The 25728-nt window shown below is 40.3% G+C and overlaps 1 protein-coding gene across 1 annotated transcript in view; it reads left to right on the forward strand.

The window, feature by feature from the left end:
• The first annotated feature begins 2169 nt into the window (after nt 1-2169).
• The window catches only part of Usp8 (ubiquitin specific peptidase 8), a 49083-nt gene continuing 25524 nt past the window's right edge, over nt 2170-25728 (forward strand). Inside the window, exons 1-4 of the mRNA XM_041678845.1 lie at nt 2170-2300; nt 10687-10855; nt 13287-13431; nt 18177-18262. Coding sequence (XP_041534779.1) covers nt 10752-10855; nt 13287-13431; nt 18177-18262 — 335 coding nt within the window. The 5' untranslated portion in view covers nt 2170-2300; nt 10687-10751. The remainder of the gene's footprint in view (nt 2301-10686; nt 10856-13286; nt 13432-18176; nt 18263-25728) is intronic.

A 25728-nucleotide genomic window follows, 5' to 3' on the forward strand; every position in this document is an offset into this window, starting at 1 on the left:
TGTTTGCTGGCAGTGGAAGGCGATAAAAGAAGAATTACATCAGTGCAACTCAAAGAACTGAAAGCGAGGGCTGGGGAGATGGTGCAACAGTTCAGAGCTCTTGCCGCTCTCCAGAGGAGTTCAGTTCCCAGCACCCATGTCGGGCTGAGGCAGCTCATAACTGCCTGTAACTCTAACTCTAGGCTAGGACACCCACCCTCTTTTGGCCCCCGAAGGCACCCATATGCATACATACATAAAAAATTAAAAAAATAATGACTATAGGTAAATATTTAAAAATAGTATTTGTTAAAATCTTTCTGGAACCTCATCTTCAGAGTTTTTTTTTTTTTAAATGATGTTTCTGGGGTAGGGGAAGCACATGGAGATCAGAGGACTTTTAGGATACCAGGTGGGTGGGTGTGCACGTGTGTGTGCATGCATGCATGTGCGCAAATGTGAATGCATGCATTGTGTGCATGTGTGAGTGTGTGCACGTGTATGTGAGCGTGTGTATGCATGTGCGTGCATGCATGTGTGTGTGTGTTTTCCAGGGATCAAACTCAGATTGTCAAATTTGCCTGGTAAAGCTTTCACCCATCTTGTTGGGCCCAGAGAGATTTTTCACTGACTCGCAATGTCTCTCTTCCTCTTTCAATTCCCATTACTGCCTCTTTCATTTCCCATTACTGCCTCTTTCAATTTACAGAGCGCCCAAAGTCCTCTTCATGTTATTAATACTCATTCTCAAATTCAGCTCTAGGTTTTTCTTTGCTTATTCAATTCCACAGATGCTCAGCAGAAAAAAAAATTTTTCCTAAAATCCATCCTCAAAAAACAATTTCTTCCTTAAGTATGAAAAACTATTTCTTTATTTTTATTTCATGCATATTTGGTGTTTTTGCCTGCATGTATGTTTATATGAGGGTGTTGGATCCCCTGGAACTGGAGTTACAGACAGTTGTGAGCTACCTGGGAATTGAACCAAGGTCCTCCAGGAGAGCTCTTAACCACTGAGTCATCTAGTGGCCCACTAGTTTCTGGGGGTCACCTGTCTCTAACGCCTCACTTGTCAGAAGTGCAGAGATTACACACGGGTGCTATGGTGTCTGGCTTTAAATGAGTTCTGGGGATTTGAACTCAGTTCTTCAGGTTTGCATGGCCCACTGAGCCATCTCCCCAGACCTATTGATTTTTAAGTAGGAATACAAGAATATTATTTTTTGCAGGTATCTAATTGTAATGGAAAGGAAATTTTACATTTATCATAAAGGCTGTATGTGAAGCACCGTTGGGAGACTGGACACTTACTACACTTTATGATTAATGACTATCTAGTAAGCGTCTTCACTTTATACACTGAGTAGACATGTGCTTCCACATGAGCCATGCATCAAACAGTAAGACTGTCCCTAGGGATTTAATGACCAGGGCCAACAACTCCACCGTCACCAACTTTTATATATACAATCAGAATAACTCACCCTTTCTCCACAAGAGTGCATAAGTAGACTCTCCAAAATGTCCAGAGCCCAGCTTTGTAAAACTGGGCCTTTAGCTGTGCGGTGGTGGCGCCCGCCTTTAATCCCAGCACTCGGGAGGTAGAGACGGGCGCATCTCTGTGAGTTCGAGGCCAGCCTGGTCTACAGAGCTAGTTCCAGGACAGGAACCAAAGCTACAGAGAAACCGTCTCGGGAAAAAAAAAAAAAAGGCTGGGCCTTTAGGAGATGATGACGGTGTCTAAGCAATGTGTTTTCCGAACACGTCAGTTCTTTGGTTAACCAGAGACTTGGATTTGGAGAATGCTCATTTCCAACTTTTTGAGGTTATCAATTCCCTTCCCGTCTTTTTTTTTCCTAATTTCTGATCTGAGAAAAAAAGATACACAGTTGAGAGGCGCTAGAATATCCTTGCTTATTCCGCGGGAAAGTCCTACACACGCAGTGACACAGATCGAACATGCTACCACACGGAAATAAGAAGCTTGAGAACCCCGGAAGCACCAGATGCGCGCGCTTCCGTCCCGCACAGGCGCAAACCGCCCCACGGACGCCTGCGCAGACGGCTCGGCGCGCGCCCTTCCGGAGCAGGCCATCCCCTGCCCCTCCCAGCGGGACAGTGGGAGGAGTTACGGGGGCTCACTGGAAGACCCGCCTCTGCCGTGACGTCTAGAGACGCGACGCGTTGCCACGCAAAGCAAATCGGGAAGAGGGGATGAGCTACGCTGGCCTGCGTCCGAGAGCGGAGGCTCGTTCTCCCTCGGGTGGTGGGCGATGGGCGTCAGTCGAGGAGGCCGGCGTTAGCGGAGTGCGGGCGCTGCGGTGAGTGCGTCCTGGCTCCGGCCCCTGTTCTCGGGGGAGGCGTCCGCCAGCTGCTGGTCATCTGGGAGACGAGCCCTGTCCGCGGAGGGGTGGGACAACCCCAGACAACTGGCTGGTCCAGCAAGGGCCCGGACTCCTGGTGTCTGCGTTGCCCTCCTACGGTTGCCCGTCTCAGAGAGTGGCCTTGACCAGTTCTCCCTTCTCTTGGACACTCGACCCGACTTTGGTCTCCTTCCTTTTGCTTCCGTTTTCTGGTTTTGTGCCACCTACCATCCCAGGCCTTATTATAATCACTTGTCCAGCTTCCTCTAGTAACTGCCCTAGTCACGCATGTTTTTAGTGAAGTACAAGAAGTGAATTAAACAAACTCCTCACACCTAAGACATATTCAAATAGGGGGTTTTCTTTTCCTAAAATGTGCCTTCCATTGTAGACTTTTGGCCCCGACAGGTTAATTTCAACTCGGGTGGACTGAGGGGATTGCCAGAACCGCAAATTGCAGTGATATTCATTAACTCACAAAGCTGCAGACCCGTTCCTAGGTTTAGTTCTTGCTTCCAGTTTACTCTGTGACCTTGACTAAGCCAGTCATTGAAGAAATATTTACTTGACTCACAGAGGTGTTGCAGAGTCTAAGAAGTTTAATATTTATTAACAGCTCTGGGTGTTCGGATCAGAACGTTGCCTATCTAACAGAAGGATGTAATTCTTGTTTGTTAGTTTTTGGGTTTCTTCTTGTTGTGGTTTGTTTGTGTTTCCCTAGGCAGGGTTTCTTTGTGTGGCACCACCACCGCTCAGCACAATTATTTTTTCCTTTAGACGGAGGCTTACTATTTGAACCAAACTGGTCTCACACTCACAGACACCCTCTTGCTCTGCCTGGAGAGTTGGATAAAAGCGTGCAACAAGCACTACACCCAGCAGGGGTTTTCTTTTTTAATCTATAGACTATGCTTAGTTGGTTATATGTCATGCTGCATTAAAAATGACAGGGTGTGGGGTTGTTTGTTTGTAACAGCCCTGCCAGCCCTGGAAGTTGCTTTGTCGACCAGACTGACCTTGAACTCGCAGAGGTAAACCTGCCTTTGCCTCCTTGTTAGGCTCCCTTTTGTTATTTTTCAAAGTTCTCCGACACTTAGCCTTGTGAATAGGTTTTGCCGCATTTCAACTCATCCTGTTTAAGACTCCCTGCTGAATGTCAGTCCTGTTGGATTTAGGTAGGTAGTTTCTCATCTATAGAGTACTGTGTCAATATGATGATATTGGCTGTAGTCATGCTTCTTTAATTATACTTAATTATAACTAATAATTAGAATATATCTTAATTATGCCATAACACTGTAGATACTTAAAATGTATCTTCCTGATCTTTCGACTATATTTTAAGCACATCTTTGAAGTTGAATTGCAGGGATCTTGCTGTAGTAATATAAACCTGTCAGTAATGAATAATTGCTCATAGACTTATATTTTTTGAGACAACAATGAATAAGAAATAACAAAAATATTTAAAGATGTCTTTTCATTAGCTAGTTGGTTTATTTACTTGTAGTTTATTAATCATTATGATCTTTTGTTTATTGGTAATATAAATAGGATAGAATCCAGGTAGCTTTGTAAATAAAACAGTTGTAAAATAAAGCCATTATATCAAACTTTAGTCAAAAATGCTTAGCATCCTAACTTTTTGAAGGGAAGATTATTTTGTCTCACAGTTTCAGATGTTCCTGCCCAAGGTTGGTTTCGTGTCTGAGATGAAGCAGATCTCATGGTGGTAAGAGTATGTCATAGAAATTGTTCCCCTCATGGCAGTCAAGAAGCAAAGAGGAGTCTTGCATTTATTTTGTTATAAAAATAACCAGCTGAGTTTAGAGTTATCAGAATGCTTAACTTGTGCTGAACTTAAGGATTGTTCTTTCTTTTGGATAGTTTTTGGTGTTGATTGTAGCCGGAAATGATAGCTGGAGTGCCTATACACAGCCTCTTTGTGTGGCTTTCACTTCTTGCATCACGTGGGTTGGGGTCCATGACCATACACCGGAGAGGCAGGAAATGAAAGCTGTCAGTTTCTGAAAAGCCTGTACCAGGAAATTGGTACATTACTTTAAAAATATTTTATTGGTTAGATCAATCAAAGATGATAGATCAGTCCATCACATGATAGACTTATACATTTTTGTGTTTGTATATGTTTGGTGCTAGAGCCCCCAGGGCATAGCATATGCATATCAAAGCCCTGCTGTGACCTGTTATACCTATAGCTTGACTCCTACCTTTTAAATCAAAAAACTCTCAAAACTACTTTATAGGCACCTGATGTGTGTGCAACACTGCAAGCCCATATACAACACACAAAGCTGTATTTTGTATATATCAAATATTCTAAATACTTATCAATTATAACCTGAATATATATAATCCCTCTTAGAAACTAGGGATATTTCCTTCTATCTTTCCTTACTTTTCCTTAGCATTCTAATACTTTTATTTAGATGCCTTAGAATTCTTCTTTTGCTTGTTTAGGATTATCCCTTTCTTCATTGCAGTGACTAGAGGCTAGATAGAAATGGGCCAAGCAGTGTTTAAATGAATACAGTTTGTGAGAAACCCAGTTTGTGTGTTGTTATTTCGGGCATAAGCTAGCAGGCGGCCGGGGTGCTGGGGATGGAGCCCCGCCGCTCTTATCACTACATTTTTTAATTAACATGATATTTCTGTTTAGGCACATTGTGTAGGTAATGTTCTCTTACTATATACCTAACGTGTTCAGAGCTGAGCTACTTATTGTCCTGGAAATTGGCAGTTCGCATCTGGGAGCTTTTTCCTTACTAGAACACTGAGCAGTGTCCAGAGCATTTTGTTTATCAGGGCTAGAGAAAGGAAGATGAATGTTATTAACATCTTGAAGGCTAGAGGTACTGCCAGATGTGCTACGTGGTGTAGAGCAAGCTCCCACAAGAAAGTTCATTCTGGTCTGAAATGGGAGAATGCCAAGGCTGAAACGTGCTTTTCATGATCATGATGATCAGTTTTTAAATTACAGTATTTTTGTTTGTTTTCCCCCCACATTTTTGTTGTTGGTCTGCTTGTTGATTTTGAGACAGATCTTTTTTTGTGTACCTGAGGTAGCTTTGAGCTCACCACCCTTCTAGCTTCAGCCTCCTGAGTAGGCGTGTACCACAGTGCAACGGTCATAATGAATGCTTGTTATTGTTATTTAGTTAATAACAATTAGTGTTCTTCCCTTTTCACAGAGGGAGAATGGGGTAATGTAAGCAAGTGAAAACACTCAGTTTTTACTATCATTGAATCACCAAAGCAGTGTGCCTAATTTGTTCTTCCCTGTAGTGGCTTTCTAATTGTTCTTTTTTGTAGGATATTTTCCTTATTCCTGTCTTTTTCACATGCATCTTGTATATACCCATTTTGGCCATCCTGAGGTAATATTGACTCTACTTCTTGCTAAGTCAAATGTAAACTCTTCTGGGTGGCTTCACAGATCCTCCATTCTGTGACTATATTTCCTTAACTAACAGACTGTTAGCTAGCAACTATTAAGTGTTGACTGAAGATTATTAAAGTAGATATCAGGATATAACATACTATCAGTGGACTCATTTGATCCCAGAGATTATTGTTTAGTGATTCAATAGTTTGCCTTACTTTTCTTCATTGTTTTTCCATACTAAGTTCTCACTCTCTGTCTCTATGGTGCTTCCCTTCTGAAATGGTTCCTTTCTCACCTCAGCTGTCATCATTTCAGCCAAATTGTTATTTGGGCCAAAAAACTGTACTGAATGAGCAGTATGGTCAACAAGCACTGTAGGACTCAGACTAAGAAGTAAACTCCAAGAACTGGAACCATCAGAGACAGAAGGGAAGCTTAAGCTGGCCTCTGAAAGAGGATGGGGCCAACATTGAAAAAGACACTGTGGGGCTGGCTAAAGCTTTTTCTTTCTCTTTCTAGCTAAACCGGATTTTCCTTTCCTTGAGTCTTGCTAGTGACCAGAGTCATATCAATATACAGTGGAGCAATTGGTATTAGACTTTTGTGACTGATCCTGTTCTCTGTGTCCTGTAGAACAGTGCTCTTCAGAGTCTGAATCATTGATGGTTCCACCTTACCTTCAGTGATGAGACATGGCTGCAATATGTAGCCCTGCCTAGTGTCTGTGTTTCTCAGGATGTAAAACTTGCCTGAGAGTGGAAGTCTGATTACTATAGAAGTCAGTATGATTAATTGGTTTACCTTTGTCACAAGCTTATTTTGCTGTAGACCAGAGAGAGGTAGTTCCCCAACCGGTATTGGTCTTTGGACTGCATTTGAGTAGCACTTCTGTCATGTGAGCCATCAAGTTCTTGTTTTGTTTTGAGACATTGCTTTGCTCTCTAGCTTAGGCTGGCTTGAATCTCAGTTCTCCTGCCTCAGCTTCAGAGGTGCTGGGATTTCAGGGAAGTGCCACATCTGGCTACTTTGTTAACTTTAGTTTATAATCCTTTTTTGAAGTATAGCAGAGTTTTACTGGATTATATGTTCAAGGCCAGCCTGGCCTTCATAGCAAGGCCCAGTCTCAAATACACACACACACACACACACACACACACACATGCACACACACACACACACATGCACACACACACACATGCACATGTGCACATTCTCATTTGTTCAAAAACCATTGACATCATTCCATGCTGTGTCTGATCATTTGGCAAGTCTTGTCATTGTCTTTGCAGTGTTCTTGTATATACTTCCTCTATTCTGTTTCTGTTGCCCTAGTTCTAACCTTCATCCTCCTTTCTTAACTGTAGTTACAAATCATACAGTAGACAACTAAGATTTTCTCTCTTCAGTCTGAAAGCCCATCTTTGCTCTTATTTGTTGGGACTACATAACTTTTTTCAGAGCCCTGCTGTGACACTGTCATTACCTTTAGAGAAAAAGGTAAATACTTAGGTGCCTTTCATGACACTTTAGGATCGTTGTGGAGACTGTTTTGTGGTTCCACATACTCTCTCTGGCAGCGGATTCCTAGAGGGGTGCTTGTTTTCTTGACCTTGCCATCCTGCTGTTCCTCATCTCCGCCAAAGAGCATACATAGATTCTTTCTCTTCTGATTACTTCTAATTCCCTTTAGTGATTGTTTTCCTCCTCAATGTATTTATTTGTAACACTATCTACTATTTTTGTTTCTACGGTTTACAGTTTTGTTTCCCATTAGTTTTCGAGCCTTCTGTGGAAATATCTGATTTTAATCCTTCAGCTTTTAAAGGCATGACATTTAAACTATAGGATATCTATGTGTGTTTAAATTTAACTTTAAAGTAGCTAGTGACTTACTGTTTTAAATTATCTATAATCTGGTATGATTTGCACATTCTTTTAAAGATCCAAGGTTTAGGGGCTAAAGAGATGGGTCAGTGGTTAAGCGTACTGACTGCTTTTCCAGATGACCCAGGTCCGATTCCTAGCACCCATTGACAGTTCACAGTATCTGTAATTCCAGTTCCAAGGGATCTGACACTTTCTGTGTTTGAACTAGTGTTTGTCCTTAGGGGCCGATTTGACGCCTACAGTACAGAGCCTGCATTTGCGAGGTAAATCTACTGATTTACACTATACTAAAATAATGATATTGACTGCGAGAATGACGAAATCCTGGGGGGTCCCTGTCATTCCCTTTACTTAATGGATGTTTTTAGTTGGTTTGACAGTGAGTTGTTACTGAATTGATACCTCAGTAGAAGGACACATTCAATGTCAGTTGACCCATTTGGAAGTGATGGTATGGACAGACACTATTTCTCACCATTATTATATCTTTATACACAGGATTCAAAATAGGTAAAATGTACAGAATGATTAAAGGCATCTCAAGTTATCAATTACTGTTTAGTTCAGCATGTCTTTATAACTGTAGGGAGCCTGTATAGATAGAAAAAACTGAAAATGGCAAAAACATAGCTTGTAGAGAAAAATAATTTGGTGACTAAGAATGTAGTACTAACATAGAATTGGAAGGGATAAATCTAAAGAATTAGTGTGTTATACAGGAATGACTAGAATTAAAGAAAATTGGAGGCCGGGCAGTGGTGGCGCACGCCTTTAATCCCAGCACTCGGGAGGCAGAGGCAGGCAGATCTCTGTGAGTTCGAGACCAGCCTGGTCTACAAGAGCTAGTTCCAGGACAGGTCCAAAGCTACAGAGAAACCCTGTCTCGAAAAACCAAAAAAAAAAAAAAAAAAAAAAAAAAAGAAAATTGGAGTGCTTTTGGAGTTTCATGTAAGTGAACTAAGACCATTCATATTCTCTCTCTTTCTCTCTCTCTCTCATTTTAAGTCTCATTTTAAGACAGGTTTCTCAGTGTAGCCTTGGCTGTCCTGGAACTCCTTCTGTAGACCAGACTGGCCTTGAACTCGCAGAGATTTGCTTTCTCTGCCTCCTGAATGCTGGGATTAAAGGTGCACCACCACCACCCAGCTAAAACCATTCTCTTAAATTGTAACTTAACCTTTAAATTTTTTTTTCTTTTTTAAGCCAGGCAGTGGTGGCAAATACCTTTAACCTCAGCACTCTAGAGGCAGAGGCAGGCAGATCTCAGGGTTTGAAGTCAGCCTAGTCTACAAAATGAGTTTCAGGACAGCCAGGGTTACACAGAGAAACCCTGTCTTGGAAAACAAACAAAACAAAGTAAAATTTAAATTTTTATTTTATGTGTATGGCTGTTTTTCCTGCTTGTATATCTACACAACACTTGGGTGTTGGATCTCTGGAATTGGAGTTACAGATGGTTGTGAGCCACCATGTTGGTGCTCGAATTGAACACTGGTCTTCTAGAAGAGCAGTCAGGGAGTACTTAGTTTCTGAGCCTTTTCTCTAGCTCCCTGTTATTCAGTCTTTTAGGATTAGGTGCTTGTTGATCTCCATTCATGTAATTAAATTGAATTGATAGAATCATTTAGAGAGCAGAGAGAGATGATGGGAAAAATTAATGTTGCAGTTAAATGTATTAATGTAGGCTTTAATTCAGATTGTAATTAGTTCTGCATTACAGAAAGCCATATATGAAGTTAATCAGGTCACCGACATTTTCATGTGGTGACACCTAGGATCTTTTTTCTTCTTGTTTTTTGTTTTGTTTTTGAGAGGGTTTCTATGTAGCTTTGGGGCCTATCCTGGAACTAGCTCTTAAAACCAGGCTGGCCTTGAACTCACAGAGATCTACCTGCTTCTGCCTCCCAAGTGATGGGATTAAAGGTGGGTGCCACCACTGCCTGGCTACACTTAGGATCTTACCAAGACCTTTTACCTTGGATGCTTTGATCTGCTCCATCTCTAGGTCTTGGTGAATATTCACACACACAATTTAATTGTATATACCTTGCCATTCTTTACACTTTCGATTTTTTACTCCATGTTTTTTCTTGTCACAGTTTGACACAGCATATCTGGAAACAAAGAATGTCACAAAATCAAAGACTCAGAGTAAACCGAAGTGTAAGAGAAGTGTTTGGTAGGAGCAGAAATATGTTGTTTTTGTTCCCAGCTCCATATAAACCTGGTTCTGCCTAAAACTTTTCTTTTTTTTTTTTTTAATATTTATTGATTTATTATGTATACAATATTCTGTCTGTGTGTATGCGTGAAGGCCAGAAGAGGGCACCAGACCTCATCACAGATGGTTGTGAGCCACCATGTGGTTGCTGGGAATTGAACTCAGGACCTTTGGAAGAGCAGGCAATGCTCTTAACCTCTGAGCCATCTCTCCAGCCCCCAACTTTTCTTTTTATAAACTGATATCAAGAAGAAAAGAAATATTTCAAGTTGAAAATTCTACTTGTAATATGTATCAAATGTAGTTTTAACAGACAAAAATATAAAAGCTCTTACTGTTCTGTTCTTTTTAATAGATATTTTGATACTGATGGCAAAATGGCACAATAATCCATTTAGTTAATGAATATTTGAAAATAAATCTTGCTTATACCATAGATTTTGTATGTTTGTGTGTGTTTATATATATTTTTATGTATGTTTATTATGTGTATATATATTGCATTCTCAAAATAGATATTCAAGATAATTTAAAATGAGGAAGGATACAGTTAAGTAGTAGATATTTGTTTTTGTTTGAATAGAGTCTCACAAATTGGTAATAAACTCATAATCTTACCTCAGCTCTCAATTGCTGGACCATGCCTGACACTCTAGTAATGTTTTGTTTGGTGCAGGTGGGATGGGTGTAGGTGTGTGTTGCTAAGCAGTCCAGAGCCTTACATGTCAAGCAGTCACTTTGCTGCTGAGCAAATGTTAAAAGTTTCATTTTTTTAACACTTATCTTTTCTCTAATGAGGATAATGAGTGGAATTGTTTGCTTTGCTTTAGGAAAGAACTGCTTTTCATGAACTACACCATCCATTGTTGAAGTGGAAGAGCGAGCATCACTCATCATGCCTGCTGTAGCTTCCGTTCCTAAAGAACTCTACCTCAGTTCTTCACTAAAAGACCTCAATAAGAAGACAGAAGTTAAACCTGAGAAAACCAGCACCAAGAAGTGTGTGCACTTTGCAAGTTTGGTTAAAGCATTGATTTTACTTCATTTCCTTATTATTTAGATTTAATGAATAGCCAATTAAGATGATCACAAGAGTAAAATAGCTCCAGAGATGTTCTTAAATTTGTGTTAGCAGAATAAATGTTTGATTGCTCAAATGTAACTTCCTGGCCAGTATGTATACTAGACAATAAGTTTAAAAGAATATGAGAGTTCTATTAAAGCCATTTTGCCACAAGCTATTTTCTTCCCATAAAACAGTCTAACTTTTAATTAAAGATTGCCTTTACTCGTGTGTGGTCCACTTGTAAGTTAGAATGCTGGTGTAGTCTTCCTCTGACTAAAAGAGGGGCTGTGACTTCTTTTTTGTGTAGTTATCCTGGCTGTTTTTATGGCAGCTTGATACAAACTAAAGTCATCTGAAGGGAGTGACCCTAAGTGAAAAAAAATGCCTGCATAAGATCAGGCTGTAGGAAGGCAAGCCCATAGGCCATTTTCTTAATTAGTGATTTTTGGGAGAGGCCCAGCCCACTGAGGTTGGGACACTCCTGAGCTGGTGGTCCAGGGTTCTTTAAGAACGCAGGTTGAGCAAGCCATGAGGAAGGAGCAAGTCTGTAAGCAGCACTCTGTACCCCTTCACCAGCTCCTGCCCCAGTTCTCCACAGGTTTGACTGCCTGCTTGGCTTCCCTCTATGGACTGACTAGGGACATAAACCCTTTCCTCCCTGAATTGCTGTGGTCATAGTGTCTCATCACAACAATAGATAAGATAGAAACATTAGTATTCTGTAAGTTTTATTTTGTGCCAATGTGATACAGTCTTCAACTTACCGATTTATCTTATGTGATTTTATTTCCCTGGGTATGTGTGCCATCTAAGGCACAGGTAGAAAATGCGCCATTCCAAGAAAGGTTCCAAATTTTCATGGTCAAGGGATCAACTGATTCTGATACTTGCTGGATATATAAATCTGCTAAAAATAGGTTATCGTTAAAATTGTTGACTCTAGTAGTTAAGGAACAGAGAACAGCAAAAAACAAAAAAACCTTTTTGTTCAAATTTATTTTCTCCAGTAAAAGATTTAGAGATTACTATGTAATTACATTATTATTTAGATGGAAATCAAGTTTTAGAAAGAAAGGTAGATCTAGCTGCCACATTCCCCAGACTTAGGAAACTAGTTCCTTTTTCTTTTTTTTCTTTTTCTTTTTTTTGGTATTTCGAGACAGGGTTTCTCTGTGGCTTTGGAGCCTGTCCTGGAACTAGCTCTTGTAGACCAGGCTGGTCTCGAACTCACAGAGATCCGCCTGCCTCTGCCTCCCAAGTGCTGGGATTAAAGGCGTGCGCCACCATCGCCTGGCGAGAATAGTTCTTAAAGGGATTGGAGATAAACAGGACACATGATCCCAAATGAACCAATGAAGACAAAGTTAAAGAGACCTGTGTAAGCACAAAGGCATTTTATTTATTTATTTGCATCTTTCACATCATGCCTCCTGATCCCACCCATCTTCTGGCCTACCTCAAAATAAAACAAAATTTAAGAGAAAAAGGGAAAAATGGAAGAAGGGGAAACTCTCGTCATGGGAGCTGCACTGTGACACACTGACTCATACAGTAAACCCTTTTTCCATATATTTTCACATGTAGTCATTTATCAAAAAGAAACGTTGGTCTTATTCAAGGCCCCTGGTCTGTAGGCACAGGGGTATTTTAATGTTTTTTTTTTTTTAATTATTTATTTATTATGTATACAATATTCTGTCTGTATGCCTGAAGGCCAGAAGAGGGCGCCAGACCTCTTTACAGATGGTTGTGAGCCACCATGTGGTTGCTGGGAATTGAACTCAGGACCTTTGGAAGAGCAGGCAATGCTCTTAACCACTGAGCCATCTCTCCAGCCCCACAGGGGTATTTTAATGAGTCATTTTATCAAGGAAATAAATGGGAAGAAACAAAACATCAGTGCTGACAGTTGAGGGTGAAAACATAAATAAAAGTAAGGAGAGAAGACCTGAGAGTACACCATTGTTTCTTAATATTACCAGTAACAGAATGGCTTAAAAAAATACCTTTTAAAGGGGAGAAATGGGGAAAGATTGTCTTACTTCTTGAGGTAAATTGGTAAATGTGGTCTAACAAGGAAAGTAATTTTGTTTAACTCTTGTTACAAGCCACCTTTAAACTTTCTCAAAAACAAAGGGCAGGAACATCCTAAAGGTTAAACCTAAGATGGCCAGTCATTCCTTTCTAGCTGTCTATGGTTTATATCTTAAGACTAGTCTAATCTCAAAGGGAAGGTATGAAAGGAGGTGTGTGAAGTAAACTGCCTAAATCATGACAGTTATCTTATGGTCACCTGCAGAGTTTATATAGATTTGTATTTTCCCTCCAGTAGCAAGTATTTTAAATTTTCTTTCAACTTTTAAGTTACGTCCACAGCGCTCAGAAGATCTTCAAGGCAGCAGAAGAATGCAGACTAGATCGTGATGAGGAAAGGGCCTATGTGCTTTATATGAAATATGTGGCAGTTTATAATCTTATCAAAAAAAGACCTGATTTCAAGCAACAGCAGGTACCTTTTTTGCATTCTTATTTATTATTTTTGTGTAATAGAACTATTGATTTTCTCTAAAAGTTTTAACCAACTATTCCTCCTCGCCTCTCTCCTGGTACTGGCAATCCTGGGCTTGGTATCGCTAAGCAGAAGCTCTGTCTTCAACATGACAATGGATTTAGATCACATGATGCCTTGACAGTTCTAAACTCCCTTGTGGCTGGGAAAAGCAAAGCAAAAACATAGTCTCTTTGTAAGTGTGTGCATACATACACTTGGCTTGGATCAGCATGTGTATATAGCAGTATATAAGCTGATTGTTCACTTTTTGTTGTAATAAGTTACTGCTAGATCAGAGGGAAGGTTTGACTTTATTCATGCACTAAGTAAGGAAAGTGATACTGAGTGCAGTGACTCATGCCTATAGTCTCATGTGAGCCCAAGAATTCCAGGCCAGCGTGATCCTATATCAGTAAATAAAATAGAGGGACTGGAGACATGGCTCAGTGGTTAAGAGTGCTGTTCAAAAGACCCAAGTTTGGTTTCCAGCACTCATTTCAGATGACTTACAATTGCTTCTGACTCTAGCTCCGGGGTGTCCAGTGCCCTATTCGGTCCTCCTTGGGCCCCTGCACACATGTGGCATACACTCACACAACACACACACAAATGAAAATAAAAATAAATAAGAATATGTTTTCTGTTGTGCTTTCAGGTCAAATACTTAATTATTTGTTATGTGCTAGCCTTTTTATTTGTCTGACTGGCATTGGGGCCGTATTAGATATGGTTTTAGAATTAAGAGCAAGACTTCAGTGTCTCTTCATGTTTTCCTTTTGGTTTTTAATGTGTTTAGCAGCTACTAATCTGTCACTTGGCTGAAGTCATGAGTAGAAAGGGTGGGCAGTCATGGTATAGACAGAAACTGACAACTGGGATTGGTGTGGAGAGAAAAGATGGTTGTATTTCAGTTGGCCTAGAAATAGGCTAAATAATATTCAGGTGGTGTTAAACAACAGGAAGAATGCTGTATTTGTGCTCCCAACTTAGAAATGACCTTGTTACCACATAGAAAGCCCAGTGACCTGATTCAATTCCTTGGACCCACAGGGTAGAAGAGAACTGATTCTCACAGGTTGTTCTGCCTTCCATGTGAGCTCTGTGGGGTGGGGTGTTGCACACTCCCCACGCACACCCCAGATCTGGTACTTTGTAGAGTAAATACTTGGAAGGCTTGAGGATTGTTAGCTTTGGTAGCCACTGTCTGCTGATTGGCCTAGTACTGGACTGATTTTATGTATGTTTGGCTTTTGCTTTATTTTTAGAACTTAGTAGTGCTTTTCCTCTGGCAAGATTGGAATTACCTTTTTGACTATCTGCTTCTCCTCTCTGAATAGATTGGAAGTCATTTTGATTGACAGGAGCTCTTTCCATTTCCATGGTGTCGCTGAGTTTGTGAAGTCAGGTTAGGAAGCTACCTGCAAGGGTCAGCTAACTCAGGCTGTTCTGTGGAATATTACAGTTACTTGGCTCCTTGTTTGCTTGCTCTGTCTAGAGTACCTCATCTTTCCTGTCTTAGAACTGTTTTTGTTGTATTTCATTTACCCTAACCTTTCTCGTATACTCTTTAAGTATGTGAGGTACTTAGATATTTTATAGTTTCAACTACTTAAATTGGGTAGGGACAGAATATGTAACTGAATTCCTTCAGAATTGGGTGTTTTCCCTCTTATTTTGTATTGCAAAGTGTTAAGTTGTAAGTAACAGTTGTTAATGTCAAAGAGAGGGCACAGTGATTTAACTGAAACCCACTCAAATCCTGAATAATGATGTCAGGGTTGTCTGAGAAGGAAGAGAAGGAGTGAAATACTGGCATAGTAAATTCTCATGAAACTAGAGTTATATTTAAAAATCTGCAGTGAATTTAAAAATTAGCAGCATTGCTGATAATCCTCTAACAATCAACTCAGAGATTCACCTGCTTTTGCCTCAGGAGTGCTGAGGCACTCCTGGCTAACCTTTTTAGATAAGGAATCTGGAAATTTTTAGATAGGAATAGGACAGTTGTACTGGTAAACCTGCGAAGAATTTTTAGTCGAGTAGGAATCAGATGTTACCTCTCTATTCTGCCAATTGTCATGTTATTGACAATATCTATGCTGCTGAGTCTCTAGGAAACCTCACTAATATTAAAGGACCGTTGCCTCATAGTTTGTAATAGACATGCCCAAACACAGCATGTTATTTTGGCATTTAAGATAAAGCAAGCTCTCAGACTACCTTTCTAATTGAGTTCATGAAATTAAAACAAATGAAAACTTTTTTTTTACTTTGTGTTTTACTTTTGTAATAAGTTTGCAATGATGATTGCATTATACTTTTTTAAAATTTATGTATTTATTTATTTATTAAAGATTTCTGCCTCCTCCCCGCCACCGCTTCCCATTTCCCTCCCCCTCCCCCAATCAAGTCCCCCTCCCTCGTCAGCCCGAAGAGCAATCAGTGTTCCCTGCCCTGTGGAAAGTCCAAGGACCCCCCACCTCCTTCCAGGTCTAGTTAGGTGAGCATCCAAACTGCCTAGGCTCCCACAAAGCCAGTATGTGCAGTAGGATCAAAAACCCATTGCCATTGTTCTTGAGTTCTCAGTAGTCCTCATTGTCCGCTATGTTCAGTGAGTCCAGTTTTATCCCAGGTTTTTTCAGACCCAGGCCAGCTGGCCTTGGTGAGTTCCTGATAGAACATCCCCATTGTCTCAGTGTGTGGGTGCACCCCTCGTGGTCCTGAGTTCCTTGCTCGTGCTCTCTCTCCTTCTGCTCCTGATTTGGACCTTGGGATTTCTGTCCGGTGCTCCAATGTGGGACTCTGTCTCTGTATCCTTTCATCGCCTGATGAAGGTTAATATCCAGGAGGATGCCTATATGTTTTTCTTTGGGTTCACCTTCTTTTTTTTTTTTTTTTTTTTTTTTTTTTTTTTTTTTTTTTTTTTGGTTTTTCGAGACAGGGTTTCTCTGTGGCTTTGGAGCCTGTCCTGGAACTAGCTCTGTAGACCAGGCTGGTCTCGAACTCACAGAGATCCGCCTACCTCTGCCTCCCGAGTGCTGGGATTAAAGGCGTGCGCCACCATCGCCCGGCTTGGGTTCACCTTCTTATTTAGCTTCTCTAGGATCATGAATTATAGGCTCAATGTCCTTTATTTATGGCTAGAAACCAAATATGAGTGAGTACATCCCATGTTCCTCTTTTTTGAGTCTGGCTTACCTTACTCAGGATAGTGTTTTCTATTTCCGTCCTTTTGCATGCAAAGTTCTGCATTATACTTTTTTTTGTTTTGTTTTTTGTTTTTGTTTTTCGGGACAGGGTTTCTCTGTGGTTTTGGAGCCTGTCCTGAAACTAGCTCTTGTAGACCAGGCTGGTCTCGAACTCACAGAGATCCGCCTGCCTCTGCCTCCCGAGTGCTGAGATTAAAGGCATGCGCCACCACCGCCCGGCTCTGCATTATACTTTTAAAAACATATTGCGCTTGTAGTTCAGGTGGTTCAGTTTTGAATAAACTACATTTTTATTGGTATTATTTGGTAAAGAGCTTTTCTGACATAGTTAGGCAATAGAAACAATCAAAATATGATTTCTTTTGGTTTAAACAGATGCGTAGATAGTGATAACTGTTACAATGGATTTTCTTTGCCATCGCCACTCTTGACCACTTCATTACCGAAGATGAATCCTTTATCTTCACAGTCTTTCTCACTGCCTTTCTCTCTCTCTCTCTCTCTCTCTCTCTCTCTTGTTTTTATTATTATTACTGTTGGTGGTGAACTCTGCTAATAGGTTCCATTTACAAAGTCTCAGTGGTATGTAGTGAATTAGATCCAAAAAGCCTTGGGTGGAAAATTTCACTGACCACAATGAGTAACCTTTTGAAGTAGTTATTTAAAAGAAAAAACAAACTTCAATTCTGCTTGTTAGTAACTTCCACATCCACCCCCCCCCTTTTTTTAGTTAAATTATGCCATTATTTTTTGTTACTTGATTTTAGAAATTTATGATTTCCTCAAGTATAAAACTTGTTTTGGGTGCCAAGTAGCCAAAAATGCTTTCGTTTAATATAAATAAAAAGGCCTCTCATAGAGGAACACCCCCATAATTCTATCTCTTTGGAGTCAAGGATGAGGATCTTAAATTTTTTTTTTTTGCAAGTTTAGGTATAGGGTTTATTTAGGGGGTTATGGAGGGGAAAGGGAAGGGGAGAAGGGGAAAGAGGGGAGGAGAGATAGAGGCAGAAACTACCTCTCCAGAAGAAGGGCAGACAGACAGAGAGGAGGGGGAGAGAGAGGTGAGAGAGAGAGGAAGGGAGAGGGAGGATGAGGATCTTAAATTCTAAGCCAGCCTGGAATACAAACTGAGCCCTGTCCTGGCAAATCTTAATAAATAAATCCCACCCTTTACATCTTTGCATAATCTGCTTTATTCCTTTGAGACTGGAGGAAAGGAACTTAGTGTAATGTGTATTTGTAAGAAGAAAATCTGCTTTGCTCTCAAAAACTCTCCTTAGCATTTATGTATAAGCAATAGGAATAGTGTTTACACTGAATGGCTTCTTATGAATGCTTTCAATGTATTGCATAGTGGGTTTTTACATATTGATATATTTCTGCTTTCGTGTGACCTTCCTTTTCTATAGGACCTTGATTTTAGTGTTTTACACTGCACCGCTGCTGCAGGAGTGCTCCATACTAACTGGGGAATGATTTTTATACTTCTAGGATTACTATCATTCAATACTCGGACCTGCAAACATCAAAAAAGCTGTTGAAGAAGCTGAAAGACTCTCTGAGAGCCTCAAACTGAGGTACTGACATTACTATAAAATCTGCAAAAGAATGCAAATTAGAAGATAATACTGTGTAGGTTTGTTTTTTATATCTAACCAAACCTGTACTACTCCACTTCCTGGAAACAAGTTATGTTAACCAAAATACCAAACAAAATCATTTGCTATATTGCCCATATTGATATGGTATTATTAATATTCTTCATGAAGATTTTAGGTTTTTAATATAGCACTGATATTTTCTTTTTATTTTATTTTAATTTTTTTACGTTTATTTATTTATTAAAGATTTCTGTCTCTTCCCTGCCACCTCCTCCCATTTCCCTCAGCACTGATGTTTTACATTAAAAGTCATATCCATATTTTCATGTGTTATGGTATTTGTAATTTTTTTGACAAAATAAGATGATGATAGTTTTAATTTTTCATATACTACATGAGATCCTAGAAAATGCTATTGGATATAATTGTACAGAAATGAAGTGTTTACTCTTAGTTTTAATCTCCTCATAGTTGTAAAAGTTATATATGCTTAAAAGCAATCTAATTCCAGTACTTACCATGATTGTCTTACCAGTTTGTGAAAATTAGGACTATAGAGATGGCTGAGCAGTTAAGAGCACTTGCTGCTCTTTTAGAGAACTTGAGTTTGGGTCCCTGTGCCTACAATCTGATTGCTTGCAACCACCTGTAACTCTAGCTCCAGGGGATCTGATGTCCTTCTTGGCCTGCACAGGTACTTGCATGCATGTGACAGACATGCATATACAGAAATTAAAAGTATATGTATTTTTACATTACAAAGTGAAATCAGTCTGCTAGCCTGGAGAGAGGACCGAGCAGATGAGTTCTTGTTGCACAGTCATGAGGACCTGCGTTGAGATTCCGGCATCCACATAACAAGATTTCTTCTTTTGATTTTATGTGTGTCTTATCTGCATTTGTGTGCCATGTACATGCAATGCTTGCAAAGGCCAGAAGAGGGCATCAGGTTCCCTGAAACTGGGGTTAAAGTTTTTATAAGCTGCCTGCCATGTGGGTGCTGGGAACAGAACCTGGATCATAAGTAAGAGCCGTGAGTCATCTCTCCAGCCCCACTTTGATTCCTGTATATGTGCACTCACTCATGCTAGTACACTCTTGCTCTCTCGCGCGCTCTCTCTCTCTCATACAATAAATCCAAATAGCTTTTACAAAGAAAAAATGCTTTACTTTTTGTCATTCCTTAAATTTAACTTTTTGCACCTATGAACAGCATGCTACTGTAATACAGATCCTAGTAAAAATAAATTTCTACACATATGTAGAGCTTAGAAGTGTTGATGACTAACCTGATATCTCAGTGATACGATAGAGGCGGAAAGAACAGTGAAATTGGCATTATATAAAGTGACAGAAGCCACTAAAGCCTAGGTGCTAGAAAAGGCCAGGTTATGAGGCAAACAACACACAAGAAGAAGACAAGACTATATCAGGCTGACACATTTTTACACGAGTGTAAGTTGTTTTCAGTGAGTGGGTGGTTTTGTTGTTTCTGAGTTAGAGTTTCTCTTTGTAACCTACATTATCCACAAATTTATGATTCTCCTGCCTGAGGCTCATGAGTGCAAGGACAACAGGCATGTGTCACCACTATGCACAGCTGAAAATACTCTGGTTTTGTTGTTGTTTGTTTTGTTTTGTTTTTCAAAACAGGGTTTCTCTGTGTAACAGTCCTGACTATCCTTGCTTTATAGACCAGGCTGACCTCTGCCTCACTGCTGGGATTAAAGGGGTGCATCACCACTGCCTGGCTGAAAATCTCTTCTTAAAGGAATGCTTGAAGAATGTGTTTGTTGTTGTTTGAGCCTGGGAATCAGGCACAGGGTCTCACCCACGCCGTGCTAGCCCTCTACCACCCTCAGACCCTGAAACATACATGTTTTAAAAGACAATAAAAAATAGTTGAGCCCAGGTAGTTGAAATACAAAGGAATATTTATTTGCTTTTTATATCTTATTGCTTTGTAGTAAAAAGAGGAAAAATCTTTTGGTCGCTGAATTCGTCAGAAGGCAAATATGTGGTGATTCACATACATGCTATCCAGGTGAAAGAAGATCTTTCTTGTTGTTTTGTTTTTTGAGACAGGCTTTCTCTATGTAGCCTTGGCTGTCCTGGAACTCCCTCTGTAGACCAGGCTGGCTTTAAGCTCAGAGATCTGCCTGTGTCTGCCTCCTGAGTACTGGGATGAAGGTGTGTGCCACCACTGTTGGCGATCTCTTTTTTCCATCACTTTTCCTTGAGGAACTAACTCTCCACCAATTCATTGATAAGAGTAGTTTTTTTTTTTTTTTTACAGGTGATAGAATGGGCTGTTCAATTTAATAAGGTTCTTGGTATGGAATTTTCTCTAGGGCCTTCTAATTGTAAGGTTCTTCAGTGTGTTCAGTTTTCTTGTGGTGTAGATTACTTCCCAACTAACAGAAGAGACCCTTTCAGTTTGTCTTTTGCTGCCCCATGTTTGGTTTCTTTCATTGATGCTTATTAGCGTACGATACATTTGTCCTTACTGATTCTCTAGTCAAGTCAGTTCTTCCCCCTTTGAGAGTCTGAAATCTCTTCGATGTTAGGATTTCCCTCTTGTCAGACTAGCAGTCTGAGAAAGAGCAGTTCTGGGTTCTTGTGGGTTTTTTTAAATATGTAATTTATTTTTATTTTGTTTTGTTGGTGTTTTGCCTGCATATATGTCTGCGGGAGGGTGTCAGAAGCCCTGGAACTGGAGTTACAGACAAGTGTGAGCTGCTGTATAGGTACTGGCAATCGAATCTGGATCCTTTGGAAGAGCAGCCAGTGCTGTTAACCACTGAGCCATTTCTCTACACCCCATCTGGCTAGAATTTGGAATTTGGGAAGAATCATAACTTTAAGGTGAAAGTTTTGGACTCCTCAGCGTCCACTTTCTGCTAAATTACGCCCAGTCATTGGTATTGTGGATATATCAATCCACTGCTGGGGCAGACCAAGTTCCCAACTCCATAAAACACTAGAAAACACCCAATTAGTGCCTAGAAAACAAGTTACCTTGTGTTAGGTGTGACTTGTCAAACATATGTGTTCACCTATTCATGTTATGGGTGATCTTAGAATCCCAGCAAAAGGGATTATTCAGGCAGATTAAAGGAATCAGAGGTCAGTACCAGATGGAGCGCAAGCCTTGATCTCACTTCAGGCTACCCAAAGTAGAAACAGCATGAGATCTTTGTAAGTGTATTTACAGAGATCCATTGTAGTTTTGGAACAAATGGCAGATATGGTAAGGTGCAGATGACAGAAACAGCAGGAAAGTGAACCTTGAAATTTCTTCATCTCTACCTTCAAATGAAATTCTGCCTGGTGGTCTCTTTTGTTCTGTTTTATATTGGCAGTGCTAGGGAAAGAACTTAGGGCTTAGTGCATACTAGGCAAGCACTCTACCACTGAGGTACTTCCTAGCCCTTGAACTGTATTTCTTAGGGCAGACAGTTCCCATACTGTTAAGGTATAGCTTGCTACTAGAGAAGAGATCTGTAGCCTGAGTACATGTGCAGAGCCAGACTTCCTGGGTTCTTCTACTTACTCTTGTGTGCTACTAGGCAAGCTACTTTGTCTTCCTCTGCTTGTGTTTCTTCATCTTTAATTGGGATAAGAATAACTACCTGTGCTGGTTACTGTTAACTGTCAATTTACAGACTCTAGAATTACCTGGGATATAGCCTCCGAGCACATCTGTGGGAGAATCTTAATTGCATTGAGGTTAGAAGACTCACTGTCCATTCTAGGACAGGCAGAGCCGTTCCATGGCTGGGATCTTGACTGCATAAGTGGAAAAGCAGCTTGCATCATCTCTCTGCTTCTCATTGTGGATACAGTGTGATCAGCTGCTTCAGGCTCCTGCCACTCTGACCTTCTTACTGATGGAGCTGTGAGCTAGAGTCATTAAAAACCCTTTCTTAAGTCTCTTTAGTTCAGAGTATTTGAGCACAGCAACAAAAAAAGAAACTAAGTTTCTTAATGTAGTAAGCAAATGTAAGACTTGTTCTGTTAGACTGGTGCCTGGAGTAGGTTCTGCGAAAGTGTTCTCTGTTGCTGTTATTAACAGTAGAACCCGTCTTGGTCTGTGATGCCTTCCTTGATGGTCTTCTAATGGTTTGTGTTGAAGGGACTGGGTAGAACAGTTGCAATTTCAAGTCTTTTTTTTTTTTCTATTTTATGGAGGTAGAAGTAGATACTGGCACATTAAATTAGAACAGTCTGAGGTTGACTTTCCACTGAAGCAGTATATAGTGATGCTTGCTCTTCTTTCAGCAAGTTCTCAGCAATATGGTTGAGAAATAATGGGAATGAATAGACCAGTAAGCATGGTTCTGCCAGAGACTTGAGAATGCACTTATTTTTGTAGACATTTGCTTGTTGTTAAAGACAGAGGTCTCTAGCCCTAGCTGGCCTGGAATTCGCTATACAAATCAGGCTGCCCTGGTACTCTGTCGATGGAAATATCTGTCCCGCCTGGTCCCACAGCCATTCAGTCCCAAATAAACACACAGAGGCTTATATTAATTTTTTTTTTTTTTTGGTTTCTCGAGACAGGGTTTCTCTGTGGTTTTGGAGCCTGTCCTGGAACTGGTTCTTGTAGACCAGGCTGGTCTCGAACTCACAGAGATCTGCCTGCCTCTGCCTCCCGAGTGCTGGGATTAAAGGTGTGCGCCACCACCTGGCCCGGCGAGCCTCATATTAATTATAAGCTGTTTGGCCTATTGTTCAGTCTTATTGATAACTACCTCTTACAACTTAATTAGCCCATAATTCTTATCTGTGTTTAGCCATGTGGCTTGGTACCTTTTCTCAGCAAGGGATTTTCATCTTGCTTCCTCTGCTTCTGTCTGACGAGAGAGACTGCATCTCTGTGTTTCCTCTTCCCAGAATTCTCCTAATCTGGTTTCCCCTCCTATACTTCCTGCCTGGCTACTGGCCAATCAGCATTTTATTAAACCAATTTTAGCAACAAATCTATACAGTGTTCAAGAGCATCATCCCACAGCAGGACTCTACAGCATTCTCTCTCTGCTTCCTAAGTGCTAAGGTAAGAGGTATGCTTCACTATGTCAGCTAACATACTGAGTTTTATAAATCTGAGAGTGTATTGTTCTTCCAATTCACAAGCTATGTCATCTATTTTAACTATTTTTTAAATTGTCCTTTGACTTTTTAGAAGTATGGAACTTAATTTTCAAAGATGAAATTTTTCTGAGTATCTTACTGTTTTCTGTTTCAATTTCATCCTTGCTAGAGATATTTGGTCCTTAAACAACCTGTGTTTGAGGCTCTACATGCAGTCTTATTTGGCCAGTGTGCAGTGTATACTTGGAAAAAATGTGCAATGACTGCTGTGTACAATGTTCTCTGTGTGTGATTTTTCCATTTTTCATTACTACAACAAACTACCCGAAACCGGCTATTAAAAAGAGAGAGAGGTTTATTTGAGGCTAAAGGTAAAACTCTGATCACCTCCCAAAAGCCCTCCCTCTAAACATCAGAGTCACAGGAATTTTCTTCCATGTTAACCTCACAGTGGAAATACAATTTCAGCAGGAGTGTGATAGAGTATGGAAGGCGGGGATTGGTGTTAGAGGGTGTCAGACTTTGACATGGACCTTACTGACCTTACTCAAACCTTAGTACTGTTTGTCATTTAGGTCTCTGCTTTGTTGAATTCTGTTCAGCTCTTAGTGGTTCTCTGCCCCACCCCATTCCCTTAAGGATTTTTGGGCCTTGTGCTAGGCAACTGCTCTAACATGGAGATAAAGCCCAACACATACACACTTAGACATAGTCATTTGTTATGTTGTTTCCTTTTATTTGGCTTTGAATTTGTAGCCCTCCTGCCTCAGCCCCTCAGATAGCTCAGGGTACAGACCTGCATTTACAGATCTGGCTTAGCTGAGCCTTTTGTTAGTGCAGGTGGGGGTGATTTTGTTTTGTTTCATGGTGCTTATTTTGGCAGAAGTTGGATTGTAACACTTATTATGACAGGGTGCTAAAAATCTCTAAAATATTTATTTCTCCCTGTAATTCTTTGAGCTTTTGTATATTTTGAAGTTGTGTTTTTAGGCATTTATACGTTTACGGTTATCATAAATTCTTGGTATTTAGTCTCTGTCCTTTGAGACCAACCTTGCCCCTCTCCTTCATTACTTTTAGCCCACCTAGTATAATGAGATCCTACTTTTTCATTCATTCTGACAATCTCAGTACGTTTCCTCTGTTCATGCCTAGTCTAATTGTAGCACATGCTTTAGGGAAGTAGAAGAGGAAAGCACCCCTTCTCTACCTGCCTTTCCTTTCCTTTAGCTTCTGGTGCTCTCCATTGCTTCAAGGTGCACATTTCTGCCTTCCTGTGCTCTGAGAACTTGTCTAGCTTTTCCGGTAGTCCCATCTGTTAGGAACAAGTTCTTCACTCTCCTTATCTAGACATACTTTTATTTTTACTCCTGATTTTCATTTGCTTGTTTGTTTTGGCTGTAAGCATGTGTCTTTATGCTACAGCTTATGTATGGAGTGGTCCGAGGACAGCTTGTGGGAGTCATTCTTCATCCATCATGTGGAGACCAGGGATCAGACTCAGTTATCAGGACTTTCCAGCAAGCTCTTTTATCAACCAATCCATCTTGCTGGCCCTTGTCTTTAGTCTTAAAGAATGCTTTCTGAAGATTCCAAGTTGTACTTGTATTTGTTTTTTGTCTTTTGTCCTCTTTGGTAGCTCTTGCTAGCCTGGAACATTATGTAGACCAGGCTGGCCTCAAATTCACAGAGATCCACCTGCCTCTGCCTCTGGAGTGCTAGGATTAAAGGCGTGCACCTCCGTGCCCAGCTTCTGGTTGCCTCTATTGCTTCTGATGTGGAAACTCACAGCAGTCAGTCCTGTTATTAATTTATTGATGCTGTGCATTCTCTTTTTCTGACTTGAGAGTTTTCTCTCCAGTCTCAGTCTGATTATGATGTGACTACTATTGTTTTTCTTTGTATTTTTTCCATTTGGGCTTCACTGAGCTTTGAGTGTCTATAAATCTATGTCTTTTATCAAATTTGGGAGTTAGGGCTATTATTTCTTCAAATATTATTTATTCTGTTTCATTCTCTTGCTGGCACTCTGGCTATACATGTGTCTAAACCATTTTCTCGTTCTCTCTCTTCTTATATTGGAAAATTTCTATTCTTTAGGTACTGACTGTCATTTCCAATTTCAGGTAAGTTTCTTAGATACATTTTAATCCCAGAATTTCTGATTGGCTGTTTCATAGCATTTGCTTCTTCGAAGAGGTGTCCTATATGTTTAGTCACTACAAACCATTTTTCATTTTTTTATTGTTGGGAAGAGTTGGATAGCTACTTTTGGTTACTCTGTTCTGAATATGTTGTTGGTTTATCTCCTTCAATTTGTATCAATTGCTCTCTCTTTTTGGATAGCA

This window comes from Microtus oregoni, unplaced genomic scaffold (genome assembly GCF_018167655.1).
Source record: "Microtus oregoni isolate MIOR12 unplaced genomic scaffold, Mior012 000031F_ref0000149, whole genome shotgun sequence".
Taxonomy (NCBI): Eukaryota; Metazoa; Chordata; class Mammalia; order Rodentia; family Cricetidae; genus Microtus; species Microtus oregoni.